Genomic DNA, 18475 nt, shown 5'->3' on the forward strand with positions numbered 1-18475 from the left:
TGTTCCTCCAGACAGGAAGTGTCAGGTCATCCAGAAATACTGCCAGGGGAAAATAAAGCTGTTTCCAGAAGTCTTTGGGGACTTTTTAGGCAGCTAGTTGACAGCTTTATAAACCTCGTAACAAATGGTCAGCCTCCTTCTCTCTAATGAGGCAAGAAGGTCCGAGGACTGTGAAGGAAAAACAGGTGTGTGGTTCAAAGTGGGCTGATAGCCTACTGTATTCGTGCGAGTGTGAGACGATTGTTTGTGTCACCAGTGAAGCAAGTCACATTTTAATCAAGAGGCAACACAAAGACCCCTGTGGCCTAATAAGCAAACTATCAAGAAAAAGTCTGAGTTCCCTGTTCTTCACACTGTGATGAACAGGTCCGAGACACAAAAGAACAGCAAGACACTGAGCAGCAGGAAGATAGCAGGAGCTTAAACAAATATTTAGGAGCTGAAAGAGCGATTGAGCTCTTAGCAGCCTTGCAGTATTTAAAAGGTATGACCGCGAGACAACCCAGCAGCCAGAAACCTAAAAACTGGTGTAAAATGTTGGTTTTAGGGCCAAAAGACTTTACAAATTAGAAGTTGTGGGCTTTGTTATTAAATCCGGATTTTTAAAGTTTGACACCAGCTGATACTTGCTTCCTTTTTGTTTTTAATGCTCCATTTTGAATTCCCTTCCGTGTGGTGCAATATATCACAACTTTCCCATTACACTCTTTGTCTTGAGACGATTTTATAGCTGTGTTTGTTTCTGAAAGTGGCATTTACGTGGGAGCTTATGGTGTGAGCAAGCTGAGTTTTAATGCCATCATAAATAACACTGTCACAGCCTGTCAGGTAAACTTCACTCGGGATAATGGCAAAGGGAAGCTAGCCTCTGAGTCAATAGGAAGCATCATCCGAGACATATCATCAGTAAAATGTCACAGCCCACACACCACTGATCAGAAACTAAAATCTCTCAACAACCTTTTTCCTCCTCTTGTTATTAAAAATTCGCAAATTACAGCTGGTTAGAATTTCCAAGAAACACATTTCGTAGAAATTAATTTCAAAATTCACAAACTGACATATTAGCCAATGTTTTACATGAGAACTATACTACACAAATGTGAAATACATTAAGTGGCTATATGAACACTTAAGTAACACCAATACAAAGATGATGGTTAGTTAGAATGATGGTTAGTGCAGGTGGAAGATGGGACTCAATTATAATATTGTGATTAGTATAAATTTGCTCTGTCATATCTCTGTACAGCTGCTTAAGGCTTCTGGTGCTCAGAGAAGTTGAGTTCTTTGGACCAACAACTCATGTCAACACAACACTTCTTCACTAAAACACAAAAGTTAGAAATCCACGATTATTCCCAGAACTACTATGTTTAAATAAACTGGATTCAGTAGACATGACGAATGAAGATTTGTTTTAAGTAGGATCCTACTTAAAGTTAAAAATAAATAAATTATTTAACATGTCCTCATCAGTTTTCAGCATCCTCCAACAGAAGCCGAGCTCCTGCCCATGTAAAAACAGACACTGTATTGGAAACTAATTCCTTTGTCAAACACGCAGTGGCTTCCTCGTAGAATACAACTTCTAACAGCTAAAAAGTGCAGAAGTGTGGAACAACTCACCAGCTGTAAAGTGCAAATAAAGATGAGAGTGCATCGTCCGCTGCAGCAGCCCATTGTGTCAGCGGTGAAAACACGGTGACTCTGGGAGGGGGAAAAAGAAAAAGTCAGAGGAGCTCTCGGTGTGCCGGCAGGACTCAGTGTTGATCCAAGCACCGGCGTCCCATTCTTCTCTTCCACCCCGGTCTCTTTTACTTGAGCCCAAAACACGATAGACGAGAGTCGCTCCGGATGCTCTGGATGTGTTTGTTTGCCTCCGCTCCAGCCGCTCGGCCGCACTTGAGGTGACTGACTGGGAGGGTGGTTGCAAGCCGGTGTGTAAAAAAAAAAAAAAAAAGAAAAGAAAAGAAAAAAAGGGAGGAGGGGGTGGGAGGTGGTCGCGGTGGTGGGGTAGTAAAACCGAGGCTGAGACAGGGCTGACTGAGGGCGTCAACTGGTTTCTGACTGTGGCAGTCGATAAATTTCGCGCTTTATAAGTCGAAATATTTTAACACAGGTTAGTTTATTATCGTGGCGAATAAAACTCGGTCCCTGTTGGACTAATTAAAAAGAAATGAGCCAATTAGATTTGCAGAAATGGAGATTAATCTCATTTGGGCAGTGGAAATTGTCAAGAAGTGCACTTGTGTTTTTAGAATTTCGTATTATTTGTGAATTAATGACGCTAGAGAAACTCGGACGTATATTAGAGCGTCAGGACGGATACCAGGTTACACCGCTGCTATCTGTGAGGTTGCAGTTGATGGAGAACTGGCTCCATCTCGTGGCTGTATGTCGACACACACCCTGGCAAGTTTCAACAAAGACCTACATCACACAAAACATAATTTTCTACTATTTGCGTCAAGGCGTCTCTTTTCATATTTAATAAACCATCGTACTGGTGCTCTTGACAGCTTCTTCACTAATAATTAAAACTATTTAAGCTCCTGTGTGTTCCTTAAATCTTAAGGGGTTCCGTTTAAAGATGTTTTTAATTCCGTGATGTAATTAGCTTAGTTTATTTACGCACAACTTCCAGTCTGTTTTCACTTTACGTGCATCTTTTGTCTCCCCCCCCCAAAAAAAAAAACAAAACCCTCTTGCCCTGCTTCCCCAGACCTTTTGTGTGAATCTCCACTTGCCTTTTAGGCAACCAGTGGTCGGTATAATTTAAAAGAGAGAGGATCTTAGCAGCAAGTCTCTCAGTCTACCTCTCCCTCTGCAGGAGCGCACGAAGGCAGGTCCCACCTCTCCCCTCACTAGCGTCTTAAATCTTTTACGTGTCTGCAGGCTCTGAGTGAGGGAACACTTCACATCTCATTTCATCACACACTCCCGCGCTCTTTCCCTTTAAAGTACTGTTCCTCTCCTCTCTCCTCCTCCGTGCGCCGCCCTGCCCTCTTGCGTCCAGCCGGCCCAGGAGGAGCTCCTCCCTCCCATCGCCAAAAATAACCTCAGGGTATTTGAGGAAGCCGACGAGCAGGCACGAATCAGGCATGGAAAAAAGAAAAAAGAAAAGAAAAGAAAAACTGAAAAGCTGAAACCCGAGTAAACGTTCTGGCAATCCACCTGCCCCTGTTTCCCAATAGAGTGATGACTTACAGTTTGCGTATGCTCCGGTACTTTTATTTCAGAGAGATAAGCAATGGCGCATCGTGTTACATAATCTCAGCAGGTGAGCATTTACTACATGTTGTACAGCTGGACTATGAATTACTTTTTATTCAAAATTTGTGACGATGGCAATAAATAATTAAAAATCAAATCACTAAAATATGAAAATATTTTTTGCCAATGTATTCTTCCAGGCGTCAGACTGTCAGCCTTATATTTTTTCGCCAAATCACACCACCTTCATCAGCTGTCATGGTGTGCTCGCTTATGTACTCAAGATCCACCTGGTTCCTGTAAACTAACAGCTAGAAGTTATTTAAAGACAATCAAATACATTATAATAGAAGAATGACAGTAATTGCAGTTAATGCTCAAAAGGTTACGGGGACCTGAGTTAGTTATAGCCAGGAAATACTGTTCAAGCTTAACATTCAAGTGATACTGTTTTGTTTTGGGTTGTTTTTGTTTTTGGGGGCTAGGGGTGGTTACTTTCACATTTTTATTCCAAATTCTAAATAGTATTTATCTTGTCATATTTCATTGAATAAAGGTGTTTGCTTGGTTCCGTGTGAGTGATTGCTCTGTTTGCCTGTAGCAGATGGCATGTTTCACTGTTACACATCAAGCCTGTAAGTGCAAGACATAAGTGAAGCTTATTTATTCCTAGGCCGCATTTCTCATGAGAACACGGCTTCTGAACGTGTGCCATAAATCTGTGCTTGTGTGTATTTGGGTTGCTGGTTGGGTGGGAGAGAGTGAGACAGAGAGGCAAGCACAAGGCTGAAATAAGGTCACTGTTAAAAGTTCTGTTGGAAGCCTTGATGGAGGTTCTCCTTGTGTTCTCATTTTGCCTGACACCTCCTATCTTCACAGTCTGCATAATGTGTGTGTATGCGTGTGTGTGTGAGTGGGTGGGTGTGTATCCAGAGTACTTCTTTCATGACAAGTGTGGCCCTCCGGGGCTGCTGTTCTCCATGAAGACACTAATGTGAAGTGACAGGAGAGCCAGTGGTGCACTGCTCTGAGGGGACCTGCATTGTGGAGGAGACCCAAGAGTCTGGCCCACAGTGGACAACAATAGGAAAAGATCTCAAAAGGACAAGGCCTGTCTGTCTTTGAAAAAGCGTCTTAGCCTGTCGCTTTTACTTCTCTTTCTTCTCCTTCTCTCCTTCTTTTTTCCTCACTGATTCTCTTCTCACACGTTTTTGGCGCTCAAACACACCAGTGAGGATTTTGTCCTGCAGCACTCAACAGAAGTCTTTTTCACTTTTATCAAAGGGCCAATTCATCATTTCTGAGACATGAGAGCAAAAGAAATTGAATCCATATAATTACAGCAGCCTGAAAGACTTGATTTCCCCCAAATTATTGTTCTTGCAACAGTAGTTTGCTCACACCAAAGGTTCGCAAATGATGTTATTATTCAGGCAGAAATGAGTATGTCAGCTAGGGGGGGTTAACAAAAACAACACCGGATATTTTTGCAGTGGTGCAACTGAAATACATTACAACCTAACTTTAAATCAAACGCGAAATGAGCTGCTCCCTTCAGCTCTGTGGGAGATTTGTTAACACGAACTAGCTTACACAGCTTCAAATTACAGCCACCGCCGGCTTTCCAACACGCATATGAATGTTTTCTTTATTTAGGCTATGCTCATAAAAGTTTAACGATATACAGTGCATGTGGCGATGGGGGCGCAGTCCCATCTGATTTTTTTCCTTTTCTTTGTTTGCTATTAAAGAGTTCAGAACTCGATAAACAAGGAATACAGAGGCTGCTATAAGGAACACGTCAATAACTGACAATACTTCGGAAAGGAAATATTTCTCCTCAGGATAATTTTTTGAGAAGTCGGTGTTACTCTAACTGCGGTCGCTTGGAGGCACTCTCTGTGAGGTCAGTCTTAATTGAATGGGTGCCTTCACAGGTGCGTCAATAGAGATTGAAGCCGGAAAAGAGGTGAAGAGGAACCCCTTCAAAATAAAAGTAATATATTTCGTGCTGGTTAGACTTCAGGGGAAATCACAAAGTTTTCCTAACCAGAGAAGAAATCAGCTTGAGTTTATGCTAAATCAACAGCAGATACTGCTAGAGAGAGATATCAGCCCCACAATCGATTCAGACCAATTTAAGACAAGAAAAGATGAAGAAGGAACTAAAAAGACATAAAGAGAAAAACATGCAAAATCCCCAGATGACCATGTCAAATCTTGTCCTTAATTTTAAACCTATACAGGCCTCTCTGTTGTGTGGTATTAAAAATAACTTTTCCTTAGTACAGGCTTTAATTCTACGTTAATATTTATTAATGATCTGATATGAGAAAGACAGTGTTTGTGGCATTTTAAAAGGACAACAGCGCTAGAGGCATACTTTCCATCACTATTTTTTTTCTAATTTTTTTTTTCTTCTTTTTACTATATTTTATTGCCAGTTCAAACGTGGGATTCATGTTTTTGGTATTCGCTGTTGCAAACTTAACACGTAGCTGGGAATGGATATAAATAATATTTTATATGCAAATAAAAGCATTGTTTACTTTGCTTTTTATTTGAATTAATATGTCGGAGATTAGCTTTGATCAATGTTCATAAATGTCAACTATACTTTATTCTTTTAAATATTCGAAATAAACCTGTCTAATTTTATTTATTTATTCATTTTGCAAGATGAAATCAAATTTAATCTACTATCTCTTTGGTGATTTCTACTTTACTATTAATGGGATTCTTCTTCAGTTTCCTTTCCCCAAAACTTTAGATATAGTGTTTTATTTTGAAGTACGGTAACAGGAAGTAAGCGTGCCATCGCGTGTGTTTGACGCTATTTTCAGTCACATGGTGCTGTCCAACCGAGGGCTGCTGATGGAGCCAGATGAAAAAGACAGGAGGCGAACCCCTCCGGTTGCGCGTCAGCATCCCCTCAAATAGGAATCCGCTTCTGTCACTTCTGCCCTGCACACCGAGAGACGGACGAGAGCAACCCCGAAACAACACCTGAAGGAGAATTTTATTTGGCATGCAACGGGTTTGATTTTCTTCGTTGTATTTTTTTTCTTTTGTAATGCCAAAGAAGAAGAGTAAAGGGAGGCTGTGAGGAGGCTGAAGCCTTGCAAAGAATGATAGTGAGGATCAAGGCGCGCTGTCCCAGGAGAACTCATCTGAAAAGCTGGCCGTGAGAGACCGGGATGCTCCTCTAAGGCACCGGGGACGAGTGAGTACGACGCATCTGGTCTCCGTCGTTTTCATTTTTGCTTCCACTTTGGCGACATCTGGGCAGTTTTGGATAGTGTCCCTCCTTACCTCTGATTTATGCCGTAGCCACTACTCGATCCCACCTGTCTGATCAATGATTCACGGGCGTCTTTGTAAAGCGCGCATAACCGTGTCTTCACCGACGTGTGAAAGTTGCCCCTCATTTGCAAATGGTGCACTTTCAGCGGCAACTTAATGCACGCAGGCGTCAGGGGTTTGATGTCGTGCGGGTGATTGGGAGGTCGATCGTGCCCCTTTAAAGTTTTGATTAGCGGGGACGTGTTGCACACTGCGGCCACAGCGTCGGTGTTAGGCTAATTAATAAAGCCTTTGTGAGGGGCTCTCCTATCAAAGGCACTTATCATTAATCCACTGATGGCTCGGAGGGCGTGGGTTGCTGTACGTGATGTTAAGAGAAAGGCACCAGTCCCGCTCACACGCTCGGGCTGATTAATTATGGACTCAGAACTGATGAACTCGCTGACTATTAAGTGCCGAGGAGATGCGGGCTTGTCAAAAAGAACCAGTGGCTTTTCAGATCAGCTTAAAGTTGGATTGTCACAATTCAGTCGTGGCATTTGGGCTCTTTTTTTCTTCTTCTTTTTACTCAAAATACAGGTTCGGGCCGTTAAGACACGTGGTGTGTTAAATATAAGCTCGCCAGTTAGAAATGACATCATTTCATAACATCTGATTCACTCAGTAACCTGAAATAAGAGTGAAATCCTTGCTGTGCTGCTAAATGTGTGGGTGTGAGCAGAACTTCTGCAGCAGGCTCAGTGCATGTAGATGAGTGAATTGCACTTAACTATGCAATAAGGGTTCCCATCTCCTCTGTGTGTGTGTGTGTGTGTGTGTGTGTGTGTGTGTGTGTGTGTGTGTGTATTTCACCTCATTACACCCATTGTGTTGACTTAAGCAGGAGAGTCACCCCTGAGGCCCGTTCTCCTGCCTTATTGAGGAGTGATGCCCTGAATTTCACCATGCTCGCCCTGATTACAGACGAGGGAGAGGCTTTTCAGCTTACGTGTTAAATTCACGGCCTGTTATTTCGACTGAAGCATCATGCATGAGTGTGACGTATATTTCCTGCCGCAGATATGCCAGTGCATTACACAATCACCACAATGAAGAAGTACCCCCCTCAAAACAAGTGCTTTGTTTTTGAGAGGTGCTTAACTCTTGCACGTAATAGATTTCCAATTTGCTACGGAGCTCCGGCTTTGGTCCGAGTCTTCAGCAATTATATTTTGCAGCCTGCCCACGCATGCTTTGTACAGGAGCCCCACTATTCCTGGTTGTTCTACAAACTGACCAAAAAAAAACCCTCTCTCCCTTCCAGCCCGTGTGCTGCATTTCTCCTGAGGCATTTTCAATATTCTCCCTGTGTATGTATTAAACATCAAGCTTGTCGAACTGCGAGCGCGGGGCCGAGCACTTTAAGGCAGAGTTAGCCTTCTGTTGAGGGTGACAGAACAGTCAGATGGCCCCCACAGGGCAGAGAACAATTCCTGCTGCTGATGCACCCAAGGCGACAGGACTGGAGCGCTCTTTCCTCCTCCCTTTTCTTTCATCCAACCTACATCCCATCATCCCTTCCCACCTTCATCTCAGAGAAATGGAAAAAAAAAATGAAAAAGGGGGGGAAAAAAGAGTCTCACTGGTTCTCTTGCACACCTGCACCACGGCGTCTCTTCTCTTTCCGTTTTCCTTGCGCTTCGACATATGAAACATTTACACCCTCCTTTATAAACACACATGCAGACGTGTGCCTCAGGACTAATATTTATGAGTGGCTGCTTAGGTCGTAAATCAGACCTGTTCTCACACACAGCACAGCTCTACTTCACATGTAATACCTACAATCACGTTTTTTAGCATTTTGTCATAATTACATACCCTGCTGTTCTCTACAACACACACATTTATTGATTTATTTGCAGTCAAATGCATTTGTTCTCTTATAAAGTCTCATTTTTATGAGTGTTAAACTGTGTTTGAGTAGAATTTATGTCATAAAGATGATTATGTAAAGGACTGTATTATGTTCAGAGGTGTTTAAAAAAGTACAAACACTTCTCACAATCATGCACCGCATCTTTATCTGCGATCTGTCAACAGCCTCTCAGTACTACAAACTTAAAATGTTATAGAAGAATTAAACTGCAGCGCTTTGTCATATACATGCAGTCAGTGTGTCATAAAGGTAGTATTAGTCACTTACACGTATACATTTGCTCATAAAGTCAGGCTGTTTTGTCACACTGTGAGATCAGTCTGATTTGTTGCACAAGCATGACCTTAAACTCACTAAATGCTCACGTAACTGCTTGCCAGCTGGGTAAATTAGCATGCTTAGAAAAGAGATACTGCAAGGCTGTACTGGAAGAGAAAAATCATCTTTGTATAAAATGTTGCTATTCTTGGTGAACAACTTGAACTTAGTGAATTTTTAAGTTCTTCTGCGGTTGGTTTGAAATCTTCTCTGAAACGTAAAGATAGCCAGAAGATACGATTTCTTTCCAAAAAGGCTGCGAGCCAATCAGAAACTGAGAATCTCAACAGCTTCTCTGTTCAGAGAAACTACCCCCTGTTTCAAATAAATGCTCTGCACACTGACACAGATGTAAAGTGCCTATTCACTGTCATTTTTCTTCTTCTGGTACAATCGTACTGACTCATAATATTCATGCAAACAATTATACAACAGTTATAGTCTTTCATTTATAATCTTCCCCACACACTGATGTGTGCCTACATGCTAGCTTTTAGCAGATATCCTTCTGATCCCACTCACAGTATCATGCTCTCTTTTAAAAAGATTTTTTTTAAATCATGCAAACTACCATTCAGTTATGCATACATGATAAAAAGAGGGATATGTTGCCCCGACTTTAAGTAAGAATGATAATGTTTAGAAGAAAAGCCACACAAATCTTCCTTTTTAAAATATGTTTGAACCAAGTGCAATTTTTGTGTCCAATTTCAACTTCTCTCTTTTGTGGTTTGTTTGTTTTTTCTCTAAGTGTGATTTGCCAATGCTAACTTTTGTCAGTTTTGATTTTCTTTAAAAGAACTACAACTGACAGCGTACAGAATCAAAAATCAACTTTTCATTTTTGTGCACTTTTTTTCATAAGAAACAAAGGTGAAGGTGATTTAAGTGTCTCATTAGGTTAGTTGTTAGGTGGTGTTCCTCTGCAATTTAAGTGAAGTTTGTGCCCTCCTCACTCACAGTGAAGAACTTGCTAACAGCCACACCATGGCGACATGTTGGTGTATGGCTGTGAGTGTGCCGGTGACCATTGTGTGCATGTTGCACATCCATGAAATGGGTTGACTCATAATCTGACAAAATGTGAGACTGACGCTAAGAACGCTGATTACACTGATCCCAAATCCAACAACGGCTAACTTGATTAGCTAACTAATGTTAGATCTATGTCAACTCTGTTCTTCAAACTGCAGCAATACTGACTCATCCAGATTCAAAATACATTGCACGCTCTGAAGTGATTTGTGAAACCAACACTTTGCAGTTGCAAACTGTGCTTGTAGCAATGGAACAACACAACTGACTTTACAAAGCAGATTACTTTTTGGGTTACATGTTGCCGCTACAGAGTTTTCCCATCAGGATTCTTTATTATTATTTATTTTCCTTTTTTGTCTTTCTGTTATAATCTCTCTGGCAGAGACCCTCGGCAGCACGTAGTTGTTGAGAGCTTTGAAAATGTAAGCCATTGTCAGTGGCTTTTGGTTTGCTTGTTAAGCGTGATGGTAACTTTACAGATCACAGCGTTAATGGTCCATGAATCCTCAAAGTGTGCATGTGCATACACATGCAAGCATGTCAGCTGTGTGCCTAATAGCTCAGGGATCGAGGGGCTGTAGATTGGCCAGTCAGCCAGACAGATGTGCCCTAGCCTTGACTTGTAGTGCAGGGCTTCAAACGGGCCTGCCACCCAGCATTAGTGCCACGGATCTGTTACCAAAGGGCACCAAAAGTTACTCTCAGCATAAAATGCTCTAAATTATTAATTCTGTTGTATAAGGCAGTAAATGGCATTGCAGTGGCCATTCAAGGATAACATATTCAATAGATACATATAATGTGCATTCTAACAAATTTATATCAGATAAAATTACCATACCACAGATCAATACAGTGACTGCACAGCACTTCTCTTACTATTCGCTTAGCCTAATTAAAAAAACAAAACAAAAACAGGTTCGTTGGGCCTTCATCATTTTCACCATATTTTCCATGAAAAAAGCCTCGGAAGTGGTTACCACGGCTCATCCCCTGAGTCATCACTTGACGCAATTAACTAACAATTATGCAGGATCCTCCCGACTAATTGTCGAGTGCATGGAATGTTTAGTGTCCATTGTCTCGCTGTGCACTAAATATATTTCAGGCTTAGCGTGGCAAAAGCTTGCCATTAGAGTCTGAGCACGGTAATTCATACAGTAAGTATTGATTCATGTCTCAGCGGCACTACAGCATAATGTCCCTGAAAACAAACGCGAACAATAAATAAAGTAAAGAAAAGGCAGTGATTTACATAGTTATGCTTTTAACTCCCCATTATGTCTATTTGTAATGCACTTATAATCCAAACGACATAAAATAATGTACTTAGAACATTTTAGCTTTACTATTACATGTAAGTAATGTACTACAGCCTCTTCTGCTGAACGTGACCTGAGAGAAGTTATTCTCCTCTTTTGAACCTTGAATCAGAATCAGAAGACTTTATTTATCCCCAAGGGGCAATTAACAAACAACAGAGCAGCATGACGTTGAAGATAAGCACAATAAGAACAGGCAATAAGAGTGAAATAATGAATATACAGTATATACAGTTTTAAAATTAAAGTGACTGAAAGGTGAATAAATAACTGTAAGTGACTAAAAGTGAATAAAGTGTCGGTAGTATAAGAAGAGTGTAGTTTATGTTTATGGGTGTGGGAAATGGCCTTATCGGCTGGAGTTAAAAAGCAGAGTGGCTTTGGGGACAAAGGTGGCTCTCCTCCTCTCAGTCTTGCAGGAAATGCAGCGTCGCCCAGAGGGGAGCCATTAGAATGCAGGGTGAAGAATGTGAGATGGGTCGTAGATGATTTTGGCTGCCTGTCTAAGGGCCTGTTGGCTGAAAACCTGTGCCAGAGTTCTGACAGGCAGGCCAATGATTTTAGAGCACACTGATGGAGTGTGCTGCAGTCTGTTCCTGTTCTGAAGGCTGGGGGAGTGGAACCAGCAGGTGATGGAGAAGACCATGATGCTTTCCAGGAAGGCATAGTAAAACGTCATCATGATGGGTGTGCTGACTCCAAAGGAGTTGAGTTTCCTAAGGAGGTATAGCCGTTGGTGGCACCTCCTGAGAATCTCCTCTGTGTTGGCAGAGAATTTAAGGAGGTTGTCAAAGATGGTTCCCAGGTATTTGCACTCCTCAACTACCTCTACTGGTTTCCCGTGGATGGTGGTGGTGACTGAAGCGGCCAGATCCCTCTGCCTACTGGAGAAGGTCACCACCATCTCTTTGTTTTGCTCACGTTCAGTTCAAGTTTGGAGCTGTCACACCACTCTACAAACTCCTGAAGAGCAGGCCCGTGGTGTTGTGAGGGGCCTGACAGCAGTGACAGGAGAACTGTGTCGTCAGCATATTTAACCAGGTGACAGTTGGGCTGTGTGGATCTGCAGTCATCAGTGTAGAGGATGAAGAGCAGGGGGGAGAGCACACAGCCCTGGGGGGAGCCAGCTTTTGGGCTTTATTTTATTCAGCATTACTTCTTGAAGTAAGCAACCTCATCCAGTAATTTGATGAAAAGCTGAAGAAAATGACCCTACTGTAATAAAATGCTGCAGTTTTTACATGTCAGGTTATTTAGGCAGAGGAAACTGTAGTAGACACATGAATCTTCTCGCATTAAACTTCCTATTAGCCGGTTTTAGAAAGTCTGAAACCCTTTAAGTCTCAACTGCAGGCATAGTTGTCAAATTATGCTTTGAGGAAATATTCCTTCCATCTTTAGCTCATACTCATAATTCTTGTATTTTGCTCGTTTGTGTTGTTGTGTTTGCACATCTCTGTTGCTTGTGGGGCTCGCACACAAGAATTTCACTCGCATGTGCTGTGCCAGTGTGCCTGCACATGTGATGTGACAATAAAAAGTGATTTGATTTGATTTGATACTCAGCATTGCCACTGCATGTGATCCATTATTTCTTTGGTAGGGTTGCATGAAGGCGAACAAAATGCGCTTGTGTGTTGGTTTTTTCCCCGTTGTGGGAACCACAAGTTAACTCATAACCTAGTTCATGTTTCAATGCAAACACGATAAATCACCCACAATAACGATAATGTGATAATGCAACCGTACAGTTCTTTGATACGTGTCACGTAGCAGGACAGTTATTTACAGTAGATCGAATCTATCTGTGGAAATGAGGGAGAATAAAATAACCATAAAGGTAAAAACTGGTAATTTTGTTTGATTTATTGTATTGTGTAATATTGTTTAATTAATTAGCTCTCTGAGTCACTTTGTCCAGCTGTCTGTGAAATGTCCCCTGTGAGTTTCTTCGTCATCTTTCATTCAGTAAGCTCCACCACAAGAACTCATGAAGTAGTAATTCCAGAAAATTAAATTTGGGAATCCACTCAGGACCTCTTAATGGTTTAAAAAATAGTTATTAAAATATTTGGCACTGGTGTAGACCAGACCACTGTATCACATGGAAAGAAGTGCTATATCGGGTTACATAGTTTGTCCCAATCCTAATCATCACCAAAGTCCTTTCTCTTCAGAGTGCCAGACGTGTGTAGGTGCCATTTTTGCCCTACTTTGTACTTGAGTCACGAGTGACTGAGCCTTTTTATTTCTTTAGAAAAAGGGGGGAAAAAATGAATGCATCGTAAACCAGTTGCTCAGTTTGCACAATGTGAATCCACAGAATTCATAACTGTGTGATGCATTACAGGTGCAACTTGAGAAGGTGGATTTTTTTCTAGATGATTAGTCAGATCTCTAAATGAGTCTTTGAGACTTCTAAAATTACCTAAGTAGAGGGGATTTCTGATAAACTCTGTCTGTATTTTCAGACTTTTTTCTTTTCTTTCTTATAATTTAGAAAATGTGGTGTGTCTAAGCATGTCCAGGGGTTGCAGAAAAATCTCTTCAGTTGTTGTGGCCAAAATTGTGAGTAACCATAGAATGTCAGTAAACAAATAAAAATAAAATAAATAGCTGCATGTGATGTCTTGCACAAATGTCCCCTTTTTGTGCGTGAACCGATTTACCATTTGCGACATTTGTGTAGTCACAAAGTGCGAAGTGTGCAAAGTTCCTATTTTTAAATAAAAAGTGAATCTTTTTAGTTTCATTTGCCTAAGGAAATTTGACTTGGCTCGACCTTTTCCAGCACTCCCGACAGCGTTCTGCTGTCTGCAGTGTTGCTCCTCTGAATGTTCAGGGCCACACTGAAAAAGCCTTACAGCTACAGTACAACAAGTACCCTGTTTCCATGCTGATAAAAGAGGGAGGAGAGTTTTTCATTCTTAAAGTTAGAGTTTCTGACTTCTTGTGGGTGGAGAAGTGTTTATACTGTAAGTTTAATCTGCACAAACAGAGCATATCTTCTTGATCTCATTAGCGAGGATGGGATGCTCTTCTTTAGCTTGCCTCTTGTTTTGTACTGCTGTAAATAACAAAAGAAATACTTCCTACTCTTGGTTCAAGAAAAGAGTGTTACATATGCATTTTCCATGATCAGATTTAGGCTGAGCTAAAGCCATCGTCTATATAGTTACAGAGGTGTTGCATCAGGTGTTTTACTTAAGCTTAATACCGGCATCTGTGCGAGAGACCTCTAGATTGGCTTTGGCTGCAAATAAATCACATTTGCTACCACCATCTAGCAAACATACATGGAGTTAGTTATTGGAGACATTTTTAAGTGTTTATTGATTGCAATGAATATCTGTTTGTGAGTGGACGTCAGCAAAAAAATTTACAAGAGGAAACGAGCTAAAAGTTCTTTGTCTTTTGAGTGCAGCTATATCTTCCCATTGAATGTATTAGATTTGATGCTATTATACCAGCCATCTGTCTCTGTACTTCCACTTATGTCGTATGCATGTTTGTTATATGTTTGTTCTCACTGGCGACTCACACTCATGCGTTAATTTGAATGTGAGGTGTTCCTCCGCCGTAAGTCTCTTTCTGTTAGAGACGCAGACAGTGGGAGCACAGTGTGCACTGGTGGGTGAGTTCACCTTTGCAACAGTAGCTGTTTATTGATTCCTCTGACAGTCACACAGGTGTTAGCGATGGAAGATCAGCCTCTGCACTCAGAGAACACGGTGACAGTGGGGCATTCATGCTGACTTCCCTGTTTATTTATTCATTAACAGGCGGTTTGCTCCTCAGCTCCGCCTCAGAGGACTATTTTCACCCGTTTCACCTCCTGAGGTTTTAGATAGTGGCACATCAGGCACCACATCTGTCACACATGCACACGCATGCACAGTAGCGTCAGCTTCACCCTGTGCTTACCATGAATGAGTGAGCCTGTGGGGGACAGTGAAAGCCAGAGGAAGAATGAAGGGTGGAGTCGAGGGCTCCGGGGACCATGGCAAGACAGATCCTTTATTGATTGGTTTAGTAAGAGAATCCTCAGGCTTTTAGTGGGGCTGCTTAATAAGAGTGGCTTGTGGAAAGAGAGATCACATCATCTGAACTCCACTCCAGAGGCTGCCTCTGGCTTTAAAGAATAGTTCACAGCAAAATCAAAACATAAACAAGAGGGGGGCTAATCCGTTTAAATAATGGTTTTCGGCACTCCACAACTTTCAGGATTCAGAGGTATCTCGTTACACAAGAGCTCACATCAGAGTCGTTTACTTGCACTTTCTCCCTGAGGTCAGTTCAGGTTTTCAAACATGCAATATAATGGCCCAAAAAAACTTTTGACACATGGCCAGATGAGTACCCTGTCACAAGCGCGTCCATACATCCGATTCAAAACCTAAAAGGTAGAATTTATGTATCTACCTATCACATAGTACATAGCAGGATCACACAAAACGAAACTTGAGATCTTGCGTTGGGTTTGTGCGCCTGTCACAGCGGGGATGGTGTGGTTTTTTGTGCACTGACGTCTCTTTTTCTTTTTTCCTTTTTTGCTGCACGCTCCCCTATCTGCCTATCTTGGTGTTAAGTCAAGTGCCTGGCTTCAGAGAAACTCTGAGCTATTTAAGGAGGCAGCACATTGTGCTAAGCGAGGAAGTAAAGTGACACAACTGGGGTTGAGATTTCTTGGTGTCTGAAAACCTTGAAAATATCTTTATTTAGTACTCTGCTCCCCCGACACCTTGCAGATTGCACCTAGCTACCATCAGATAATGAGTAGCTATGGAAGCAAGCAGCACATCAAAGCCGGAAGATAAACAACGCATTACTGACAATAGTTCTTTTACATTTTATTGCAAAATGACATTTCTAATCAGAAAGCCTCTTATTGCTATCTTTAGGTCATTTTAATTTTTGAGCAAGTGCTAACAAAAAAAATAGTAATCATCATTTTGACAATTCAATTTATAGATAATTTAATGTCAGGACTGATACAGACTAATGTGACTCCAGTGAATGTAGAACATGTAATATGGTGCGTATATTATTGAAAGAAGGGCTGGGACTATTTTGGGCTGTTTTTGATGATTTAATTTTATTATTTATGTATTCACCTCCACATGAAAGAGCGCTTAGGTCCCATGCGGTTTGTCTTTTTCTCGCTCATGCACACTTTTTCATGCAAACACATGCACAAATCCATATTTATTTAGTTATTTGCTACCATTTGTGCAACTACCATCACCCTTTTTTATATATATATATATGTGTGTGTGTGTGTGTGTGTGTGTGTGTATATACACATATCCACATACGTCTGCCCTTTTGCAACCAAGCTGGTGCAGTTCATTTCAGTGTAAAGAGACACATTTGTGTGCTGATACAGTCTGGTGGGTTTTTTCATGTGCTTGGACTTGTTTAATTAAAGCACCTGCTGTTTGTCCCCTTCATTCACCCATTTGATCGATAGCAGGCTGGCTCTGTCAGTGTGGTAGCTGTAATGGAATCTTTGCTAACCCAATTAGCAGTGCCCCTGCACTATATTAACCCTATTTACATCGGTACACATACATCTCCCTGACATGAAGCATGCAAGGCCATGCAGCTGGTCAGACATTCAGCGAAATGAAGTCAAGTGCATAGAACATTTCATATAACAGGTTTAGACCTAATGTCCTTATCACTACTCATACCCTTTGGTTCTTCCATAGCGAGCATTAATGGTTGTAAAATATTAATGGCCTGTAATGTCTGTTCCTTTGTTGTTGTTGTTGTTTGTTTTTTTATTCAAATAAATTAAGTATTGGATAATTCAGGAAATAGGACTTGAATAGGATGTTTGGTACTTTTCCAAAGTCATTTCTGTTCATGAATGTTATCAATACCTATACTGTTTTTTCTATATACAGAAGCATTGTGACGTCTCCAGTTATGTGTTTTTTTCTTGTTGTTTTTGTGTTTTGTTTTTCTGCTGGCAACCATTAGTAAGTCGATGATTCCACAGCAAAAACGGCTGGTTCATTATGATGATGTTTGTTTATCCCGTGCTTATGTTAAAAATGCGTATTTTTATTGAACTTTTCTCAGCTAATGCTTTTCATCATGCTCAAAAATTCACTGCAAGTGGAGCTATACATATGATGTCAGCCATCATTGTCTCCTACTGTTAGATGCTTATATAAGCATATTCTGTTTATTTCACTTTTCATTATTTATTTATCTGCTATTATTTGTGCCAATAAAACAAAGAGTTATAACAACATATATGAAAAAACAACTGTTATGACGTTTTTTAGCTCTCATCGTGCTGTGTTTGAACATTATAAAACATTGCCATTAGCAGGTTTAATACATTATACTGTATATTTATGCTACAGAAGTTCATCTGTTTGGCTCTCATTTCGCTTGTTTTTGTACTATGTTTAGTTTAATTAATAATTAAAATGATTAAAATACTCTTGCTGGCCACTTCATTAGGTACACCTGCTCATCCACTTGTTAACCCTAATGTCTAATCAGCGGCAGCAACTCAATGCACTTAGGAATGTAGACATGGTCAAGATGATTTGCTGAGGTTTCAGAGCGGAGAAGAAAGATTTAGGTGAATTTATGTGATGGCTGTTGGTACCAGTCTGGTTGGTCTGAGTATTTCAGAAACTGCTGATCTACTGGGATTTTCACACACAACCATCTCTAGGATTTACAGAGTATGCTCTGAATAAGAGAAAATATCCAGTGAGTGTCAGTTCTCTGGGAGAAAATGCCTTGTTGATGCCAGAGGCCAGAGGACAACAGGCAGACTGTTTCGAGCTGATAGGAAGGCAACAGAAACTATTGGCTTCTCTTCACTGGCTCCTAGACTCTAACTCAAAATCCTTCTGATCACATACAAGGTCTTGAATAGTCAGGCCCCATCTTATCTTAAAGACCTCGTAGAACCACATCACCCCAATAGAGCTCTTCGCTCTCAGACTACTGGCTTACCTGTGGTTTCTAGGCTATTTAAAACTAGAGTGGGAGGCAGATGTTTCAGGCCCCTCTTCTGTGGCGCAACCTTCCGGAGACAGACACCCTCTCTACTTTTAAGATTAGGCTTAAAACTTTTCTTTTTGATGATGGTTGATACACCACTCTGCATTTATTCATTAGTTATTATTAATCTCTGGCCTGTCATCCTCCCCTCACCCTAACTTGTCGCAGCAGTCCCTGAGCCTGGTTCTACCAGAGGTTTCTTCCTGTTAAAAGGGAGTTTTTCCTTCCCACATGTCACTAAAGCACTTGCTCATAGGGGGCATCTAACTGTTGGGGTTTTCTCTGTTTTCTGTGTATTATTGTAGGCAACAGCACCTTGTGGAAACAG

At 41.2% G+C, this 18475-nt stretch overlaps 2 protein-coding genes across 6 annotated transcripts in view; one reads left to right on the forward strand and one right to left on the reverse strand.

The window, feature by feature from the left end:
- Positions 1-2918, reverse strand: part of nkain4 (sodium/potassium transporting ATPase interacting 4) — a 54078-nt gene extending 51160 nt beyond the window's left edge. Inside the window, exons 1-2 of one of the 3 annotated variants that reach the window (XM_082520241.1) lie at positions 2820-2918; positions 1630-1710 (exon numbers count right to left, since the gene is read on the reverse strand). In XM_082520241.1, the coding sequence (XP_082376367.1) occupies positions 1630-1683 (54 nt within the window). In that variant the 5' untranslated portion in view covers positions 1684-1710; positions 2820-2918. Of the gene's footprint in view, positions 1-1629; positions 2292-2750; positions 2799-2819 lie in introns of those variants that run through there. The other 2 variants (XM_082520242.1, XM_082520243.1) reach the window with 2 other exon arrangements.
- Positions 2919-3085: 167 nt separating this feature from the next.
- The window catches only part of LOC309697968 (uncharacterized protein), a 49238-nt gene continuing 33848 nt past the window's right edge, over positions 3086-18475 (forward strand). Inside the window, exon 1 of one of the 3 annotated variants that reach the window (XM_082520234.1) lies at positions 3086-3283. The gene's annotated coding sequence lies outside the window, so the exon portion shown is untranslated. Of the gene's footprint in view, positions 3284-6019; positions 6440-18475 lie in introns of those variants that run through there. The other 2 variants (XM_082520235.1, XM_082520231.1) reach the window with 2 other exon arrangements.

The sequence above is a fragment of the Aulonocara stuartgranti genome (assembly GCF_965226115.1).
Source record: "Aulonocara stuartgranti genome assembly, chromosome: 20".
Classification (NCBI taxonomy): Eukaryota; Metazoa; Chordata; class Actinopteri; order Cichliformes; family Cichlidae; genus Aulonocara; species Aulonocara stuartgranti.